Genomic DNA, 18,046 nt, shown 5'->3' on the forward strand with positions numbered 1-18,046 from the left:
TCTGAACGTCAACCTTTGCTTCTTCAGCCATGGTTCAAAGTGCTACTTCAGAAAAGCTATGTAAGAATTTGACGTAATTTTTACGCCTTCTGGGACTCTCTATGGGCCAACTAAAGTATCTCCGATAATCCCAGCCCAAATCATTATCCGACCACCACCTTGTTGGCGCCTTAAACGTTGATTACGATGTAATCCATCTAGGACCCATTCCTTGCTCCAGCCATCTGGGCCATCAAGAGTGACACCCACTTCATCCGTGAACAAAACTTTGGAAAAATCCGTTTTTATGTTGTCCTCTGTCCATTTCTATCGGTTTTGTATGTGATGTTGCTTTAATGGAGGCTTTGTCACGGCTTTACAGACTTCGCCACTTCTTTCGAAAGGCGACATCGAGTACTTTTTGAGACATGCTTTAATCCGGTTTCTTCAAAGACTTCTCGACTTGTCTGCCCAGTGTTCTTAACAACTTCACGTTTAATTTGGAGTAGAGAACGACATGAAACAACTCTAGATTTACCTTTATCAGCTCTCTTACCTTCCTTTGACAAAGTTCTTTACAGTTTGCTGGTACCTTCCTATGATTTTCGATATTTCGCTAGCTGTTCTGTAATAGGACTCTTTTTAGAACTACTCAATCCACCTTTACGAAACAAACTACCTTGTTAATAATTTAACACACCTCAAATACCGTGGATCCAGCAATTACGATGGCATATTGTTTACATTGCGCAGAACAATACGGAAATTTCAGAGTACGCGCAGCTCAGCATTGCCAACGTTTCCGAAGCTTTTGATACGAAACTACCGGTAAGTTTCTGAAACTGGTAAAAAAATGCTATCTTGTTAATAATTTGATACGCAGTGTAGTTTTTGGTGTGGTTTCAAGTGAAGGCCACATCATGACACCTCATGTATTCAAAGTCAGCTTCAGAATCAACGCCAAAGTGTATCTGGAGTGTGGTGATCCCCTGGTGCAATCAAATTGCGGCTGGCAGACTCTGGATGTGGCATCAGAACTAAGCGTCGACCCACAAGTCGAAAGAAACCCAAGCTTTGGTTTAGAAGGAGTGCTACGACTTTGTACATTTCTCTCATTGGCTCCCATCTTCTTCATTGGCTCCCCTCTTCTCCTGACCTAAACCCGATGGACTACTTCATTTCATCATACATAGAGAACACCACCAACATGCTCTCTCCAACACCAAAACTAACCTGATCGCCACCAACCGCCGAGCATTCGTCGAGCATCTGCCAGCACTTGTAGAAAAAGCGTGCTCCTAGTTCCGGACCCATATTTAGGCGGTGATTAAGGCTAAAGGTGGGTACATTGAGTCGATGTCAGCGCTACTACAGAATCAAGTTACGTGAGTTGAATTTTTTCAATAAAAGTTTTAAAATAAAGCTGTAGTGTTTTTTCTTGTTTATTTTTTTACATGGTAGTCACTACTTATCAGGGCCCGGAAGCCACTCGGGGATAAGGATTATTACATGTACAGTAATCAATGGGACAACATAGCAACAAGCGTTAGTAATGGAGATTTGATAAAGTGTCTTACTTAAGGGGGAGGTTTATCGGGAATTTGTTTATGTTGGACTTGAAGACAACCAAGTTGTAGTCAGGTGGGAAACAGGAAAAAGGAAGAGAGTTCCACAGGTGTGCACTTCTATGAAAGAAGCTTTGTTCATGGAATCTACGTTTGGCTTTAGGCACGGATAAAGGATGGGGAAAATTATTGACAGTGATTTCAGCTAGACGGGTGTTTTTCGTGAAAGATCGGCGAAGGGGGACCAGGGTTTGGAGCCCAGACGAGCACATGCCATGGAAACAACTATAAAACAAAGACAGACTCACAATGTCTCTTCTCCAGGACAACACATTTATCCTTCTACCCTGTATTGGTGAGAGGGACGGTATTTACAAGAGCTAAAGAAACGTGTTTTATTATAGATTGTTATAGCTGATTTCTATAAACAAAAACGTTTCGGGAATTTATAAATGTTGGATTGAATTATTTTCATCATGTCTACATTTATTTTCAGTTGGCATTTACTGCGGAAATTGGTTTTGGTGCGAGAGGAGACATTGCTATCGACGATGTTACAGTCGTAGAAGGAAAATGTCCGAAGTCAGGTAAATTAATTTTTTCTTTTTTTTTCGTTTCAAAATTATAAGATAAATATCTATTTAATTTTTTTTAAAACCTACTGAGGAAATGAAAATTACATGCACATTACGTATAATGTTACAGCTTCTCAAAATGCTTGCACGTTTCAATCATGTTAAGATCATTTGATTACAAAATAAAACCTAACAGGACCCATGAAAATTCCACAATATGAGAGATATATTGGATCAACAAATATGTTTTCATAAAGCTGATATTTTTCTGCAAAGCGCAAAAAAATAATGGGGGGGGGGCAGAAAAAAGGATAACACCCAGCAAATATGGTTTTATTTACATTTCTATGCAAATAGTGTCTATTGTATCTGTTATGGCGTAAATGTTGGAAAGAATAACGGAAAGACTCGGAAACAGTGAAATGAATAATATATTAAAATAGAAAATACAGAAACCATGTTAGTTGAGTTGGAACTCCGCTCAACTGAAGGACAAATTAGAGATGCAGATGCCTCCCTATATCTGAGTCTTGAGTTCAGGCTGTTGGATATCAGAACCTGGTCACCGGAAGTGACGTTAGAAATAGTCCATTGTCAGAATCTGTATGGGTGCCACCCCAACCTTTCTAGGGCAATTGCTCTTGACATATCAAAGGCCTTTGATAGGGTATTGCATAAAGGTTTACTTCACAAGACCTCCAGCTATACCATAGCTGGAAATGTCTTCTCAATTATTAAATCATTTCTCTCTGATAGGTTCATAAGAGTAGTAGTTGATAGACAAAAATCAGAATCTCACAGTTATAATGCTGGAGTTCCTCAGGGGTCCATCCTGGGCCCAACTCTATTCCTGATATACATTAATGATCTTCCAAATCACATCCTTACCTCATTCTTAGACATTTATGCTGATGACACTACCATCTATGGTAGCACATCTAAGACAGTAAATGACCAAGTTCTCTCCGATTCTCTCTCCTCTGATCATGAGCACGTGGTACAATGGGGAAAGAAGTGGCTGGTTACGTTTAATGCATCTAAAACCAAGCTTCTATCATCAACGCTCTGATCCCAATCTGGCATCAATTAAAATGAATGGATCTCGTCTTGGGGTAGCCTCATGTTTTGACAAGCTTCTGGGTCTGACCTTTACTCCTGATCTAAGATGGAACACGTACATCAAATCTGTTACCAAGGTCGCTGGAGAAATGGTGGGACCCTTCTATCGATCCAGTAGATATCTCACTACTGATGTAATTCTCTATCTATATAAGAGCCAGGTACGTCCAAGGATGGAGTACTGTTGCCACATCTGGGCAGGAGCTACCAGAAAGGACCTGTCCTTCCTTGATAGAGTTCAAAATAGATATCGTAGCCTAGCAGGAGATGCCCTTTTCTCTTCCCTGCAACCTCTATCTCACAGAAGAGACGTTGCGAGTTTGTCTCTGCTTTATCGTTATTTTCATGGCAAGTGCTCGATTGAGCTTCAATCTATGCCCCCCCTCCCATCACCAAACTTTCACAAGAAACACTCGACTAGCTGAAAACACTATCAATAATTCCCCCCACTCTTTATCTGTGTCTAAACTTAAACGTAGATTCCATGAACAACGCTTCTTTCTTAGAACTGCACGCCTGTGGAATTGTCTTCCGTTTTCCTGCTTTCCAGCTGACTAAAATATGGTTGTCTGCAAGTCTAATGTAAACAAGTTTTTGATGAGCCGCTCCATATAAGTTAACAAATTTACCGAATTTCCATTACTAACGATTACTATATTGTCCAATTGACTACTGTACACTCTTAACCCTTATCCTCGAGTGGTATCTGGGCATTGATAAGTTGTTATGGCTATGTAAAAAAAAACATACCCAAATGAAATAAATAAAGAAGTACTAATAAATACTCACAAAGTAATATTGTGCTACATTATTCAATACAAATACTAAAATCACACTGCAAGACGCAGTATATAATTTACTCCTTCAGTCAAGCGCCTCTTGGAAGACAATGTTCTTCTTTTAGTTTGCCCTCTTTCTTTCGAATGTTCGCTTTTTTCGTAAAGTTTCGCTGTCTTTTTCTCCATTGAAGAACTGTTGACATAAAAAATACTACGTACTTCTTTCTGATGCAGCAATATTATTATAGTGATATTCGAAAACGGGTCTACGTCATACCGAAGTTACGGTTTTTGTCCAGGTTTGCCAGATAGACCTTTTAAAGCTCAATTTGGCGGATTTAGCGTTTTTTTTTAACCAGTTTGGCTTTTTACAAAGAGTAACGTACGAACTAACTAAAGAAGGCACAAGCCGAATATTAGATAGATAGTAATACTATTGTTATTATTATTGTTATTATTACACTAGCCAACGAAAAATGTCAGGTGCCTAATATGTTTCAACTGTTCTTATCTAATTTGAGGGCGTTGATTCCAGATATGCTGTCACTTTTTTCTTTAAAGTTTAGTTTTTAGGCTATGGTAGACCATAAATATGTAGGAAGCCGATAGCTACAATATAAACAGGAAAATCGAAAAAACAATAGTTTTATGTTACTTTAAGACTCATATTCATGAAATCACACCAAAATATTCACAATTAAAGCTTGGATTCGTGATAAAGTTTAAGCATAGACATCATTATCCGTAAATTGACGTTTTACTGATTTTCTAGAATTATTATTATTATTATTATTATTATTATTATTATTATTATTATTATTATTATTATTAGTAGTAGTAGTAGTAGTAGTAGTAGTATTTACTCAGTAATAGTTTTCACACCAGTCACCAAAAAGTGTTCTCAGACAATGAAATTATGTCCCCTGAACTCTGAATGGTATAAAGTCCCCCCCCCTCGATTTTAAGTGTTTTCTGTCTCTTCTTGCAAATCACACTGTGCTATCACAGCGAGCGTTTTCTGTTAATAAAAAATATATTAAATTTTCAACCTGGACAACGCCGTTTAACTCTGCTAATATTAAAATCAATTGAATGCCATATTCGCCATTTATGTATCCGGTGCGTAAACTTGACGTCCATGATATTTTTTGTAAAAACAAAAACGCTAAAACAAAATGGATACCACTATTCCATATACCATAAAAGTATACTCGAAAATAGTCTATATATTACTACAATAGCGTATACGTTGTTTTGTGTGTCACGCTTACATCTTTTACTTTCCCAGTGACTGTCGTTTAATTGTTATGACCTTCCATTTCTTGTAATAAATAATTTTACAATGGATTTTCATAAGGTTTTGCTTCGGTTTCGATTAGAGCTGATGACACTCAAGTCCTCTAATCTTTTTATAAATAATATTACCAAGAATTCTTCATACGTTTTAGTTTCGGTTTCGATGAACTCAAGTCATATGGATGTATTTTTATTTTTGAAATCACAACTTCATGATATATAAGACTCGAAAGAAAATTGACTATATATATGTACGAAATCTGCATAAATCAAAATATCATATTTAAACGTATTTTAGGATCGAGCTGCGCTAGGCGTCCCTACTAGCGTAGATAAATATTTTGCAATTAAAAAAAAGAGCTACAATAATCTCAGACCATTTCCATTAACGCTGAACATCCACAAAATGTCATCATCAATATATTACATATGAAAGAGTCTGCTGTGAAAATTCCATCGGTCCCGCTAGTTGTGATTAATGTTAGTATATATATATATATATTTTTTGTTTTGGACTGTATTCTCTCATAAATGGAGAGATTGAAATGGAAAAAGATAGAAAAAGAGCAAGAGGGATCGAGAGCAGAGACAAAAAATATGTGAAGGCAGCATAAAAAATATTACAATCGTTTGATGCAGATATCACCCCCCCCAAAAAAAAAAACACGGATTAAAGTTTTGGTGCTTTTTATTTGCAGTTGACTGCACATTTGAAAACATACTTTGCGAATGGTCAGACAGTGGAGACGATGATTTCAATTGGTCACCTCGGACAGGAAAACGTCCATCGAAATCACTGGGCCCGAGTACTGACCACACGATTGGCTCGGAAAATGGTGAGTATTTTCCCCAATAATGTTATTGTATACCGGTTTCCCCTTTTCGTAGTATTATCGTTTTTAACTGTGCATTTATTAATTCAGTTCAGGTTATCTATATCATCGCAACTCTATAGGGTTTTCCACTATTGATTCTCTTTTTTTGCAGGAAGTTGTGAGGTAAAATGTCCTTCATAGGAACCTGTAGTGTAGCATCCTTTCTCACAATTTCGAAATCTATTTTCTCTATGTCATGTGACCTGTTTGGCCAATCACAGCTTCCTTCTTTACCGTCTCATTATTTTCCTGTTCCGTATTCTAATTTATGAAACTCATTATGGTTGTGTGTGTGTTTACCTGGCAACATTTTATTCAAACTGCATCTCGACCGAGACGCAACGAAACAGAGCGAAGCGATACAGATCACATGATTGCACTTTTTTGTGTGCCGTTCTTTTATGGGTCTTTAGCCTGTAAAAATAGCTGCTAAGGGGTAAAAATTGATAAAAACCCAAAAAACAAAAACAATTGAACTTGGACGGCGTATATATATATATATATATATATATACATATATATATATATGTCGGTATACGTTAAAGTTGTATTTTAGCCTTTTCTTATCCATTTGACAAACCCCCCAACTGTCGCGATTAAGGCTTAAGCGCTAAATATTTTTCTTTCGATTCTTGGTGATAGTACCCAAGTCATGTTTATTTTTCACTATTGAAACTACTACTATATATTTGGTTCATTATAATAAACTATAGACAATTGGCGCTATAATAATAAATACAAAATCTGTATAAATTATAATATATAATTTAAACGCATTTTTCGACCGGGAAACCCCGGGCGGCCTGCTAGTTATAAAGAAAACAAACAAACACGTTAAGCCAAAGCAAGAGAACGACGAGAAATATGTTAAAACTTTAAAAATGTATTTAAGCAGAAATAATAATTGAAAAATATTCATTTTATTGAAATTATGAATTTGGTAGTCGACAACGCAAGTATCTCTTTTGATATGAGATATCGTTTCAATAAATCAGACGTTCACAATAAAATGTTGTCTGGCCACATCACTTCCAATAGTTTTTCTTACCCCCTCTATCTTTCTCTCTCTGTCTCTCTCCTCCCCCTCTCTCTCTACCGAAAATAAATTAAAACTCTCATAACGAAATTTTCCTTTTTTAAAAGCTGCCTGTATGTGGAACAAAGTAACACTGGGCTATTTCATAGCTGACTACAACAATGAGAACAACTACTATTCTGAACTTGTATTTCTGGCGGATCATTTAGTTTTTGTGATAGAGCCGAATTACAGATTGTCGTATCGTTATAATACTTGGTTTTAAGTTACATTTCTTCTATATTATAGTCTGTTTATCATTTGAGATTCAACTTTTCCACTGAAAAAATGTATACTCGGAAGCTTCACGTATTCTCTGACAAGATAAACTAGAAAAAAAATACATAGAAAATATTGTCAAGTAAGCTGCAAAGAATATGGCCTCCCTTTACCGGACTAGACAATTTCTCGCACATTCCCGTATCCTATATTTCTATAAAGATACTATTGCACAAGTATGGGGGTATTTTTGCTACATCTGGACAGATGCTCTGCCTCTTGAACAAGTGAAAAAATGCCCCATGCCATAACAGATTTTTTGCTATCTACCAAGCTCCAGCCCCGGTCCCATCACCGTAGTATTGTATTTATACGCTTGTTTTTGAAGTAATTGTAGAGTCTATATCTCTATAACGATTTATCTGTTTATCGCTCACGTATGTATAATCATTTTTGTTGCAATTCTACGAAGATGCGCGCTGCTAAATATAGTTTATTCTAGTCGTTTGACAATCACAAACAGTGATTGTTTAATAAAAAAATCTGTTTTTATGTAATTATTATTTTCCCTGTCAGTGGCTGTTGGACGTGTCGAGTAAGGGTGCTTGAAGGTGGAGGTTGGAGTTGTCGGACGATCATGCGTCTGTCTCTCACTCTCTCTGAGTTTTTGTTTATCGAACTTTTTGCTTTTATTGACAAATTCTTTCTTTGTTACATCAGAGGTCAACATATATGTCAAAGGCCGGCATGGCATTTTCTTTATTTCATCAGAGGTCAATATGTACGCCAAAGCTCGACATGGTATTTTCTTTGTCCTCTAATCTCCAAGTTCCTTTATCCAACAGTATTTCCAAGGAACTTACTGCACTTTTATTCCCCCATCAACGTAAATACATCCCGCCGAATAGTAATCTCATTTCTTTCACTATACAACTCATTATGGTCCTGGATATGACTTTAAAGTATATCCAATGGTGAGGCTCCAGCTTTCGGGCTTTGGGGAGTGTGGTGCCACCCTTTAATTGCAATTGCTCCCAGGTCCACCCTGACCCGAAGTGGTAGTACCTATTCGGATCCCAACTATAGATTAAATCGAAACCGACTTGGAAAACAACAACTATATGCTATTGCAAAAATTCCTTCAAAATCATTAAATAACCTGAAAAGAGTTGAGATGCCGTAAAATAAAACCAACCAACCAACCAACCAACCAAACAAACAAACAAACAAACAAACAAACAAACAACTCATTAGACGCTGTACAGCTTTTTTCTCCGATTTGTCTTTTCTTTGGGCTCCCTGGCCACTGTTTCCCAGACTCTACTAAAATGTTGTAATCTAAAATGTGATGTGAACAATTATCTTTTTGCATAACTTTCTACTTAGCGTTTTTATATACCCATACCAATAAGTGCATACATTTCTTTTACGCAAGCTTTTTATCACCTTGTCGGTATCATTATCGTTCAGAATCGTCTGATTTTCCATCCGGTGATACAAAACCATGTCGACACTTGTTAGTCTGTTTATAAAAAGAGATTCACTTAGTCCACCACACTGACCACCAAACTTTTTCATTAATACGATTATCACTATAGTAAAATCTCAGGATACAGTGGCATAGGATACATTTTTTTTTCAGGTTATGATCTGGAATATGATGTTTTTTCCGGCCTCTGATTAGATATTTGCCATGTCTTACGGTGTTATTTACAATGTTATTTAATTATATACATGTGTATTATATACTTCACTGTGTTTTGTTACTAATTTTTAATGCCGTATCCCGGCGTTCTACTGCATGTAAGTTTAGGATGCCACTTATGTCTCAGCGGTGAAGTGGCCAATTATGTAATAAAATTAATCAGCATATCTATGAATCTGAACATTCTATAGTTGGCATTGGTTTCATCGATATTTTTCTAGTGATAATTCTTTCTAGAAGGACACCACGCACCTTCGGGGGGGGGGTAGCACAGGAAGATTACTTACATCTTAAGTTAAAGTGAATTTGTGGAAAAAAAACTGGGCCTGAATGTGAAGTCAGTGTCGTTATTTATTTGTTTCCCCACGAAACAAAATGTTACACAAAGTCGGGTTTAATGTGGGAGAAAACCAGCTCCCCTCAAAAGGGGCACTCTGACAGTTTGCAAAAATAAAATTGCATTTGTATAGAAGGGTTTTCCTCTCCATTGACCAAGGACAATTAATTTGAGTGCGGCATCTGAGCAGACACCACACTTCAGCCACCAGTCCAGTACGAGTACCGGATGTTGACTGGCAAGAACTCGACTACTACGTCAGTCAGTGTCGTTAACCACTTGACCAGCATCACTTCCCGTAAAATAGTAAACCAGATAGCATTTCAGCTGTTTAATCTTTATATTCATACTGCTGTGTCTTTTTGTAATGATTTTATCTTCCTCAATTTCATTGTATGTCATTCAAACATGTTGAGAATTCCCTGAAATAATGCAGCCTTCATATTTAGGTAACGCGCTGTGTTTGCATATATTACTTTTTTCAGGCACGTACATGATTATTGAATCGAAACCACCTCGAAGACGGAACGATCGAGCCCGTTTGGTGAGCACTACAATCACCGAAGAGGTCAAGACGCACTGCCTGACATTCTGGTACAACATGAACGGTAAAGACGTCGGGGAATTACGCGTCTATGTCCACACACAGAGAGAGGAAGTACTTAAATGGCGACTTGTCGGTCCCCAAGGGGGGCTTTGGGCATATGCTTCGCTTCCAATTTATCCGAAACAGGAGAATTTCTGGGTAAGTAACAAAAAAATTGCTTAATTAAATACAAAACAATAGCTATCTGAAAACGATATAGGGTAGATGTTTAATTAAGACAACAAACATAGATTTTAATATTGTATACTAGCAGGGATACCCAGTATCGCCTGGGTCATAGTAAGTAATTCATGTGTTATCAATAACAATTTATTTCCTACTCTTGTAATTCGATAAATAAATCTTATTGCAAAACCAAAACATCGAAGTAAAACATAAAAAAATGTAAATAAATCGAATTTTGCTTTATAAAAAAAAATGTAAATAAATCGAATTTTGCTTTATAAAAAAGAATGTAAATAAATCGAATTTTGCTTTATAAAAAAATATGTAAATAAATCGAATTTTGTTTTATAAAAAAAAATGTAAATAAATCGAATTTTGTTTTATAAAAAAAATGTAAATAAATCGAATTTTGTTTTATAAAAAAAATGTAAAATAAATCGAATTTTGTTTTATAAAAAAAATGCAAAATAAATCGAATTTTGCTTTATAAAAAAAATGCAAAATAAATCGAATTTTGCTTTATAAAAAAAATGCAAGATAAATTTTAGTCAAACATTTTTCTGACTAACAAACTAAAAATGTTGATGCTCATTAAAAACAATTAAAGTTAATAAATAGCGATGGGTCGATTCCAATGTTTTCCCGATTCCGATACAATTACCGATTCTCTTCTAAATTCCTGATTCTGATAAAGTACCGATACCGATTCTATGTAATATATGTATATATTTTCGCAGGTGTAAAAAAATACACTTGAAAGGAAAGATAAATGATAGTTTTTAATTGCATTGGTAGTTTAAAATTAATAAATATTTATTATTTTATCATTAATAAATAGAACAAGATATTATATATTACTCAAAAACAGACAAAGACGACGATGAAACTAATCGCTTTTGGCACCGGAAATTAGACAAAAGATTTTTTCGATTTCGATATCAATTCCGATACCCACTAAAATTCCGGTTTCTCAGATTCCCGCTTTCTGATTCCGATTAATCGTTACAACATTAATAATAAAAATCAAACTATAAAAAACTTCCTTTATTTAAAAATAGAAGGTTCTTTGAACGATATCAGCTGAAGGGCCCTTACTATCGTTGACTTTTCGTCAATCGTCAAACCATTTGACTTCATGGATTAAATGGCAAGCTGAGGGATTGCCTAATGGTGTTTTCCGTTACAAACAGCAAATCATTTATATGAGATGCTACCTGTACCTTTAACAGAATCAGCAACAAACCCTGGCCATTCAGCAGCGTCCGGAAAGAACCACAAGCAATCAAAATATACGAGTCTTCTGTCCATATTTTTGTTTCAGCCAGTTACCCAGTCATCGTGGAAATGTATAGAACAATTTACACAGCAATTTTCACCACAACTTTGCCTATCAACGACTCGCCACATCGGGGGCAATCGTAAATTGACTTTTGCTTTATGAGCGCCTCTCCATGGCTACTATTCGTGTAAACGTCCTAAGTCTGCCTTCAACCTACAAAGCTAGCAAAAAAAAATCCGATGAAAATTCCTAATAATTGCATATTTGTTTCGAATTTTATATTAGTTAACTATTATTTGTCTGTATTTGTCTAAAATGTTACTGATGTTTTTCCCTTTTATATTATATTCTTTTCATTTGTAATATATTTCCGTTTCTGTTTGATGCCTATAAGTCTCATCTTAATAAAAAGAAATAATAGTTTACTTGTAAAAATATATAAAATATAAAAGTTAAATATTAATTGTTTTCAATTACTTTTGTTTACAGTTTGTTATTGAAGGTGTTGTACGCCAACCTTCGAACTCGTACATAGCTTTTGATGACATCGCCTTGACCGAAGGAAAATGTAAAAGTAAGTCTGGAAAAAAATAAAATAAATTGCTTTTCGGAAAACAAAATTCATATTTGAATGATTTGCAAATACTCAGAGAACTTACTATTATACAGTTTCCATTTATAATATCTCTATGTATGTATGTATGTATGTATGCATGAATGAACCCTTTTTTGGGGTCAACGGCCAACTAGCACCATGTGTGTTTGTGTGCATATATGTGTGAGTTGGGGTGGAGAGGGCTCCCGTAAGCCGTGGTGAAGGCAACCTTTCTAGGAGAAGCAAATCTCTAATTAAAAAAAACCATAAAGCGTATTAATCTGGTCTGCAGTTTAACTTGTTGCTGGCTATCTTGCTCTTGCTTGTTCCTAGATCTCAACATTTTGAACCGAGAGAGAGAGACAGCTGTCGTACAAAGCTAAGACTCTGTAACATCATCTGTGTATAGACACTCCCTCACGCATTTGTCTATTAAAATGGTCCTGTGGCGATGGAAGTCATTTTGGACTCGTGCCTGAGGGAGTGGCACTCATCTGACAAGACGTTGCAATCATCATGTATGTATGTATGTATGTATGTATGTATGTATGTATCTCTCTCTCTCTCTCTCTCTCTCTCTCTCTCTATATATATATATATATATATATATATATATATAAAATAAAAATTACAATTAAATTTACCAAAATGATCCAAGATGGTAAAATTAAAGTATATTATAAATATTACAGAATTAATATTTATAAAGTTATCTCAGCCAGATGTAAAAGCTCGATAAAACCAAATAGGAGATAGAGCTTATAATACGAGCAAACAGTTAATAAAACATGTTAAAAAACACTTTGAAATGAGTTAAAAACTTATATATATATATATATATATATATATATATATTATATAAAAGGAACTTTATCGGTGTGTGCGCGTGTGAGTTCGTTCCCTATGGACTCTGAAATGATTGGGCAATTTTTTTTTAAATTTCACAGAAATGTACTTGACGTGTCTGAGAGGGTTCTTACGTTGGTTTTTATTGGAATGCTTCGGATAAGTAGCGAAAATCAATAATCGAAACAATCCGATGACAGGAAATCCGATTTTCACCAAAGTTAACACCTTTATACAACCTAACAAGTGCATTGGAGATGTTTTATTACGACACGAACATAAATGCCTTGCGTATAACATCAGCTGTAGATTCTTTTATAAGACAGGGATGCGACCAAAATGAATGTTCCTTTTTAAGACACGATATAAGCATGATTCTTTACTTTTGTAGGTTTAACTTTAATTAAAGAAGTTATGTAATAATAATTTCATAAAATCAACAGAATGCTCTTTGATAAGATAGTGGCGCGTTTGAAAATGAATGTTTATATTTAGAGCACGATGGTATCATGGTACTTCACTGTTGTTGGTTGTTTGTTTTTGTTTTACGGCATATCAACCCTTTTCGGGTTATTTAATGGCGAATCCAAAGATTTTGAAGACATTTTTTTTTAATAGAATATATTTGTTGTTTTCATGTCGGTTTCTATTTAACCCATAGTTGGGACCCTAACAGGTACTACCACTCCGGGTCAAAGTGGACCTGGGAGCAATGGTAATTAAAGGGTGGCTCCACACTCCCCAAAGCCCACAAGCTGGGGCCTGACAACTGGATATAGTTTAAGGTCATATCTAGGACCCCCATCGAGGGACTTTTACCCTCTGTAGGGGGGCAGTCGGCATATTCTAATGCCCCACCGACAGGGACACTTCACTGTTGTATTTAAATCTCTAAATCAAGCAATTATTTAGAGATAATTTTATAAAATCAACAGTAGATCATATACAATGCAATGTAGATTAAAATGTATTGTGAACTAAGTCACTGTGAGGAGGCATATGAAACTACATCTCTATGCACCGCGAGGGTCCCCAACTAGAGTAGATCAATCAATCGATTTGATTGGAAGATTGCCGATTTCACCGATTGAGAACAAAAGTATGCGAGGGTGGCATATTTGTTGATTCTCATTCAATCATACAGACAATATCGCGCCTCCCTGTTAGTCTTGATGGGTTAAATCGTAGTCTAGTGACATTAACATAGTGGGATAGAAACTTAGCATATAAAGTCTGAAAAATTGTTGGGGGAGAGGTGATGTATAAATTTATTTTTGTTACTTTTCTTTCTAGACTTTCTGTCCTGTTGTATGTTGTTGTTCGATGTGGTGTAAGAATTTCTAATTAATTGAGCGATGATGGAAAATTATAAGTTTAATGTTAGAAGCGATATACCGCTTATCTTGAATTGGAAGGCATGCTTAATTTGAAGTGTTTCCGATGGGTAGTTATTTCATACAAGTCCAGGACATGAATAATTCTCGGTGGTCAGCTGTTCTGTACAAGTTCTGGATTTTATAATTTTGCAGCCAAAGAGCAAAAGATTTTTCTCGTGTTAACACGAACACGTTATTTGCTGGAATGCTAAAAAGATTTCATTTCTATAGAGCAATTCTGGTTCCTGATTAGTTCGTTCGCACCTGACTACAACTTGGATGTCTTCAACATAAACAAATTCCTGATAAACCGCCCCCTTAAGTAAGACACTTTATCAAATCTCCATTACTAGCGATTACTACGATATTATCCCATTTATTACTGTACAAGCAATAATCCTTATTCCCGAGTGGCTTCCGGGCCTTGATAAATGGTGACTCCCATGTAAAAATAAAATAATAATTTGATACGTCAGTTCCTATCAGAAACGTTTATAAATAGTCTCTCAACTTTGAGGGACCACACACACACACACACACACACACACACACACACACACACACACACACATATATATATATATATATAAATATATATATATATATATATATAAATATTTCAACAACTTAAAGTGTAAATATCTTTGTAGACTTATGATTTGGACCTAAGATTAGGACCACGGAAGGAAAACACGGAACACGGATTACGTGTAAGAAAAATATATTTACGAAAAGGTTACAAGGATAGGATAAAGGTTAAGTGGATCTTACTGTGCAGTGATATCCAGTAAACGGCATATATAATCGTTGATGTAATGCCAGTTTATTTTCTCGTTCAACACTGCCGTGTGATTAAATCTGTCCTCTGTTGTTACTGATGTGGAGAGGATGAAATTCCCAAGGAATTTGTCTGACTCTTCTGTCGCTAGTGATGTGGAACTGGTCAGGCATTGGGGGTTCGGCGTAGGTGCGTTTCTCGAATCCTTCAGTCGTTCCTGATGTGGATCATTTTGGGAAATATTTTTATGTTTAAGGTTTCTTTACATTTGCAAATAATTATTAATTCATTATGTTTAGTTTTGTGATTGGCAGAGAAGAATTATTGCTTTTGTTCTGGGCTTTGTTTAACATGATTTATTTAGCAAAAAGAAAATGAAAACAATAATACCAATGCCTTGCGCATTTAAGTCAGTAAGCCGATATCTTTAGACATCTTCATCTGGTAGTACTATACAAGACCGGATGAATTTAGAAAATTAATTATGTTGAAACTAAATCTGTAAACATTTGATGAATTATTAAACCGCTGGTGACTTCAATTCTATATATATAAAAAAAGTAACTCATAATATTTTGTTTTTCTTTATATTTAGTTGCTCCAAATAAAGCTGCGATTGGTGGAAAATCGGTGACCTCTGACATTCCAGTAAAACCAACAACGCCACCATTAACGACTGTCAATCCAAGCAGTAAGTAAACATTTCAATCATTGTTTTCGTAGCATAACTATATTTCCATCACACTATATATATGCGGTGAATCCTCACGGGTATAAATCGCTGAACATTCTGTGCAGCTTAACTGCAATAAATATTTAAAAAGGAAAAATTCCAAAATACTTAGCTTTACTTACGTATTAAGCACTGCCGAAGTAAATCCTGAAAATAGATACATAAATTTTGTTTTAGATACATAAAATAATAATAATAATAATAATAATAATAATAATAATAATAATAATATATATATATATATATATATATATATGATTAAAAATATTTATTTTTATACCTGTTGTGGGCATTAATGTTACATCGTTTTGGAATCATTGGTGCAGGAATTCACAATTGTCGGCGGTCGGGAGATTCGAACCCAGCTATGAAGCCATGATAGATATCCTCACACAAACTACGCATATATATATATATATATATATATATATATATATATATATATATATATATATATATATATATATATATATTCATGTGCGTGCGTGCGTGTATGTGTGAAACAACGAAACTTTTTTTGTGAGGATGGCTATCATGGCTTCATAGCTGGGTTCGAATCTCCCGACCGCCGACAACTGTGAATTCCTGCACCAATGATTCCAAAACGATGTAACATTAATATATATATATATATATATACATATATATATACACATATATATATGTATATATATATATATATATATATATATATATATACTTATGAGATAGTATTTCATTAGTATTCATTTCATATCTCTATTCAGATATCATTCCTGGCATTGTTTCTTGTTTCATTCAAGGTGTTTAGTAATAACATTACAACACAGTTAAACCTTTTTAAAGCTTGTTTTTATTGAATATGTTAATTCTTTTATTTTTTCTTGATTACACCTGTGAAATCGATTCCTTGATAGCAGATGACATCTTCATACAAATATGACACAAACATCATAAAAAATCCCCTACAGAGAAATAAAAAAATATTATAACTCACAATTGTTTACTACAAAACCAATTGTTTTTTCTTTAAACTTAAATCATTTTTTTCTTATATTCCATTGATCAAAGCCGGGTCACCAAGCCTATACTCTTCATAATAGCTTTTTAAATTAAAAAAATAACTTAGACTATAAACAATAAGAAAAGGAATCCGCTGTCAGTAATTTGCGTGACTCAAATCGAAATTAAATTAATAAAATATTGCAGTAATCCTATATCCTCACATTCGCCGTACTTTAACTCCTCAAAAACTTCAAATTATATACTATTTCGATTGCATATATACAATCTTAAAATAACAAAAAATAAAATAAATAAAATAAAAATAAAAATAAAAATAAAAATAACCAAAATAAAATAAATATTTCCTAATTTAAGTTTAGGAATCGTTTCTTCCATAAATCTAGGTTCGTCCAATCAGCTATAAATCGACATGAATAATTGAATGGCTTTTAAATCTTAGGACGGAAAAATTGGGGCGGAGACATTTTCCTCATTCATCAAAATCATTTCTTTCTGTTTTAAATAGAAATAAGTGTAACATATTATTTTCATCATCTAAAGACGGAAAATTTGGGGCGAGGGCATTTTTCCTCATTCACCCAAATCATTTTTTTTTTCGTTTTAAATAGAAATTGGAGTAACATTATTTTAAAAATAATTTCGAATTTTAAAAATAAATTTAAGTGGAGGATGCATATTGTGAAAGCGTCTAATTCACAAAAAAATATCGGCTATGATAATTTTTTTTATTTTTTATTACATTTTCACCCCAAAGAAGGCACATTGCCAGTTTGGTCTAGGGGCTACTATCAGGCACAACAACTACTGGGGTACTATGTTGGGATTTGGGCAGCAAGATGTCGGTTCACGTTGCACTTTAACTTCTGCATGTCAGTACAGTTGGGGAAGCAGTGGCCTGGAATGGAATTCCAGAGTTTAGCGGTTCTAGGGAAGAAACTACTGGAGTAGAAAGATCTTTTACATCTAGGGATCTCTACTGTGTGGGAGTGGGATTTAGCTATCTGTCGGGTTTGTCGAGGGTGTCTACGTTGTGGGGGCACAAGTGTCTGAAGTTCGTCAGAGCATTCACCATTAATAATACGCGAGATGCTAATAAACTTCATCAAGAAATCTACACGATACAGTTTCTATGTTACTC

At 34.9% G+C, this 18,046-nt stretch overlaps 1 protein-coding gene across 1 annotated transcript in view; it reads left to right on the forward strand.

The window, feature by feature from the left end:
- LOC145292798 (MAM and LDL-receptor class A domain-containing protein 2-like) overlaps nt 1-18,046 on the forward strand; it is a 98,263-nt gene that overhangs the window by 19,549 nt on the left and 60,668 nt on the right. Inside the window, exons 5-9 of the mRNA XM_080138837.1 lie at nt 2,041-2,131; nt 6,012-6,149; nt 10,010-10,269; nt 12,065-12,149; nt 15,766-15,861. Coding sequence (XP_079994963.1) covers nt 2,041-2,131; nt 6,012-6,149; nt 10,010-10,269; nt 12,065-12,149; nt 15,766-15,861 — 670 coding nt within the window. The remainder of the gene's footprint in view (nt 1-2,040; nt 2,132-6,011; nt 6,150-10,009; nt 10,270-12,064; nt 12,150-15,765; nt 15,862-18,046) is intronic.

Source organism: Euprymna scolopes, chromosome 14 (genome assembly GCF_053919585.1).
Source record: "Euprymna scolopes isolate OS-2025 chromosome 14, ASM5391958v1, whole genome shotgun sequence".
NCBI classification, from domain to species: Eukaryota; Metazoa; Mollusca; class Cephalopoda; order Sepiida; family Sepiolidae; genus Euprymna; species Euprymna scolopes.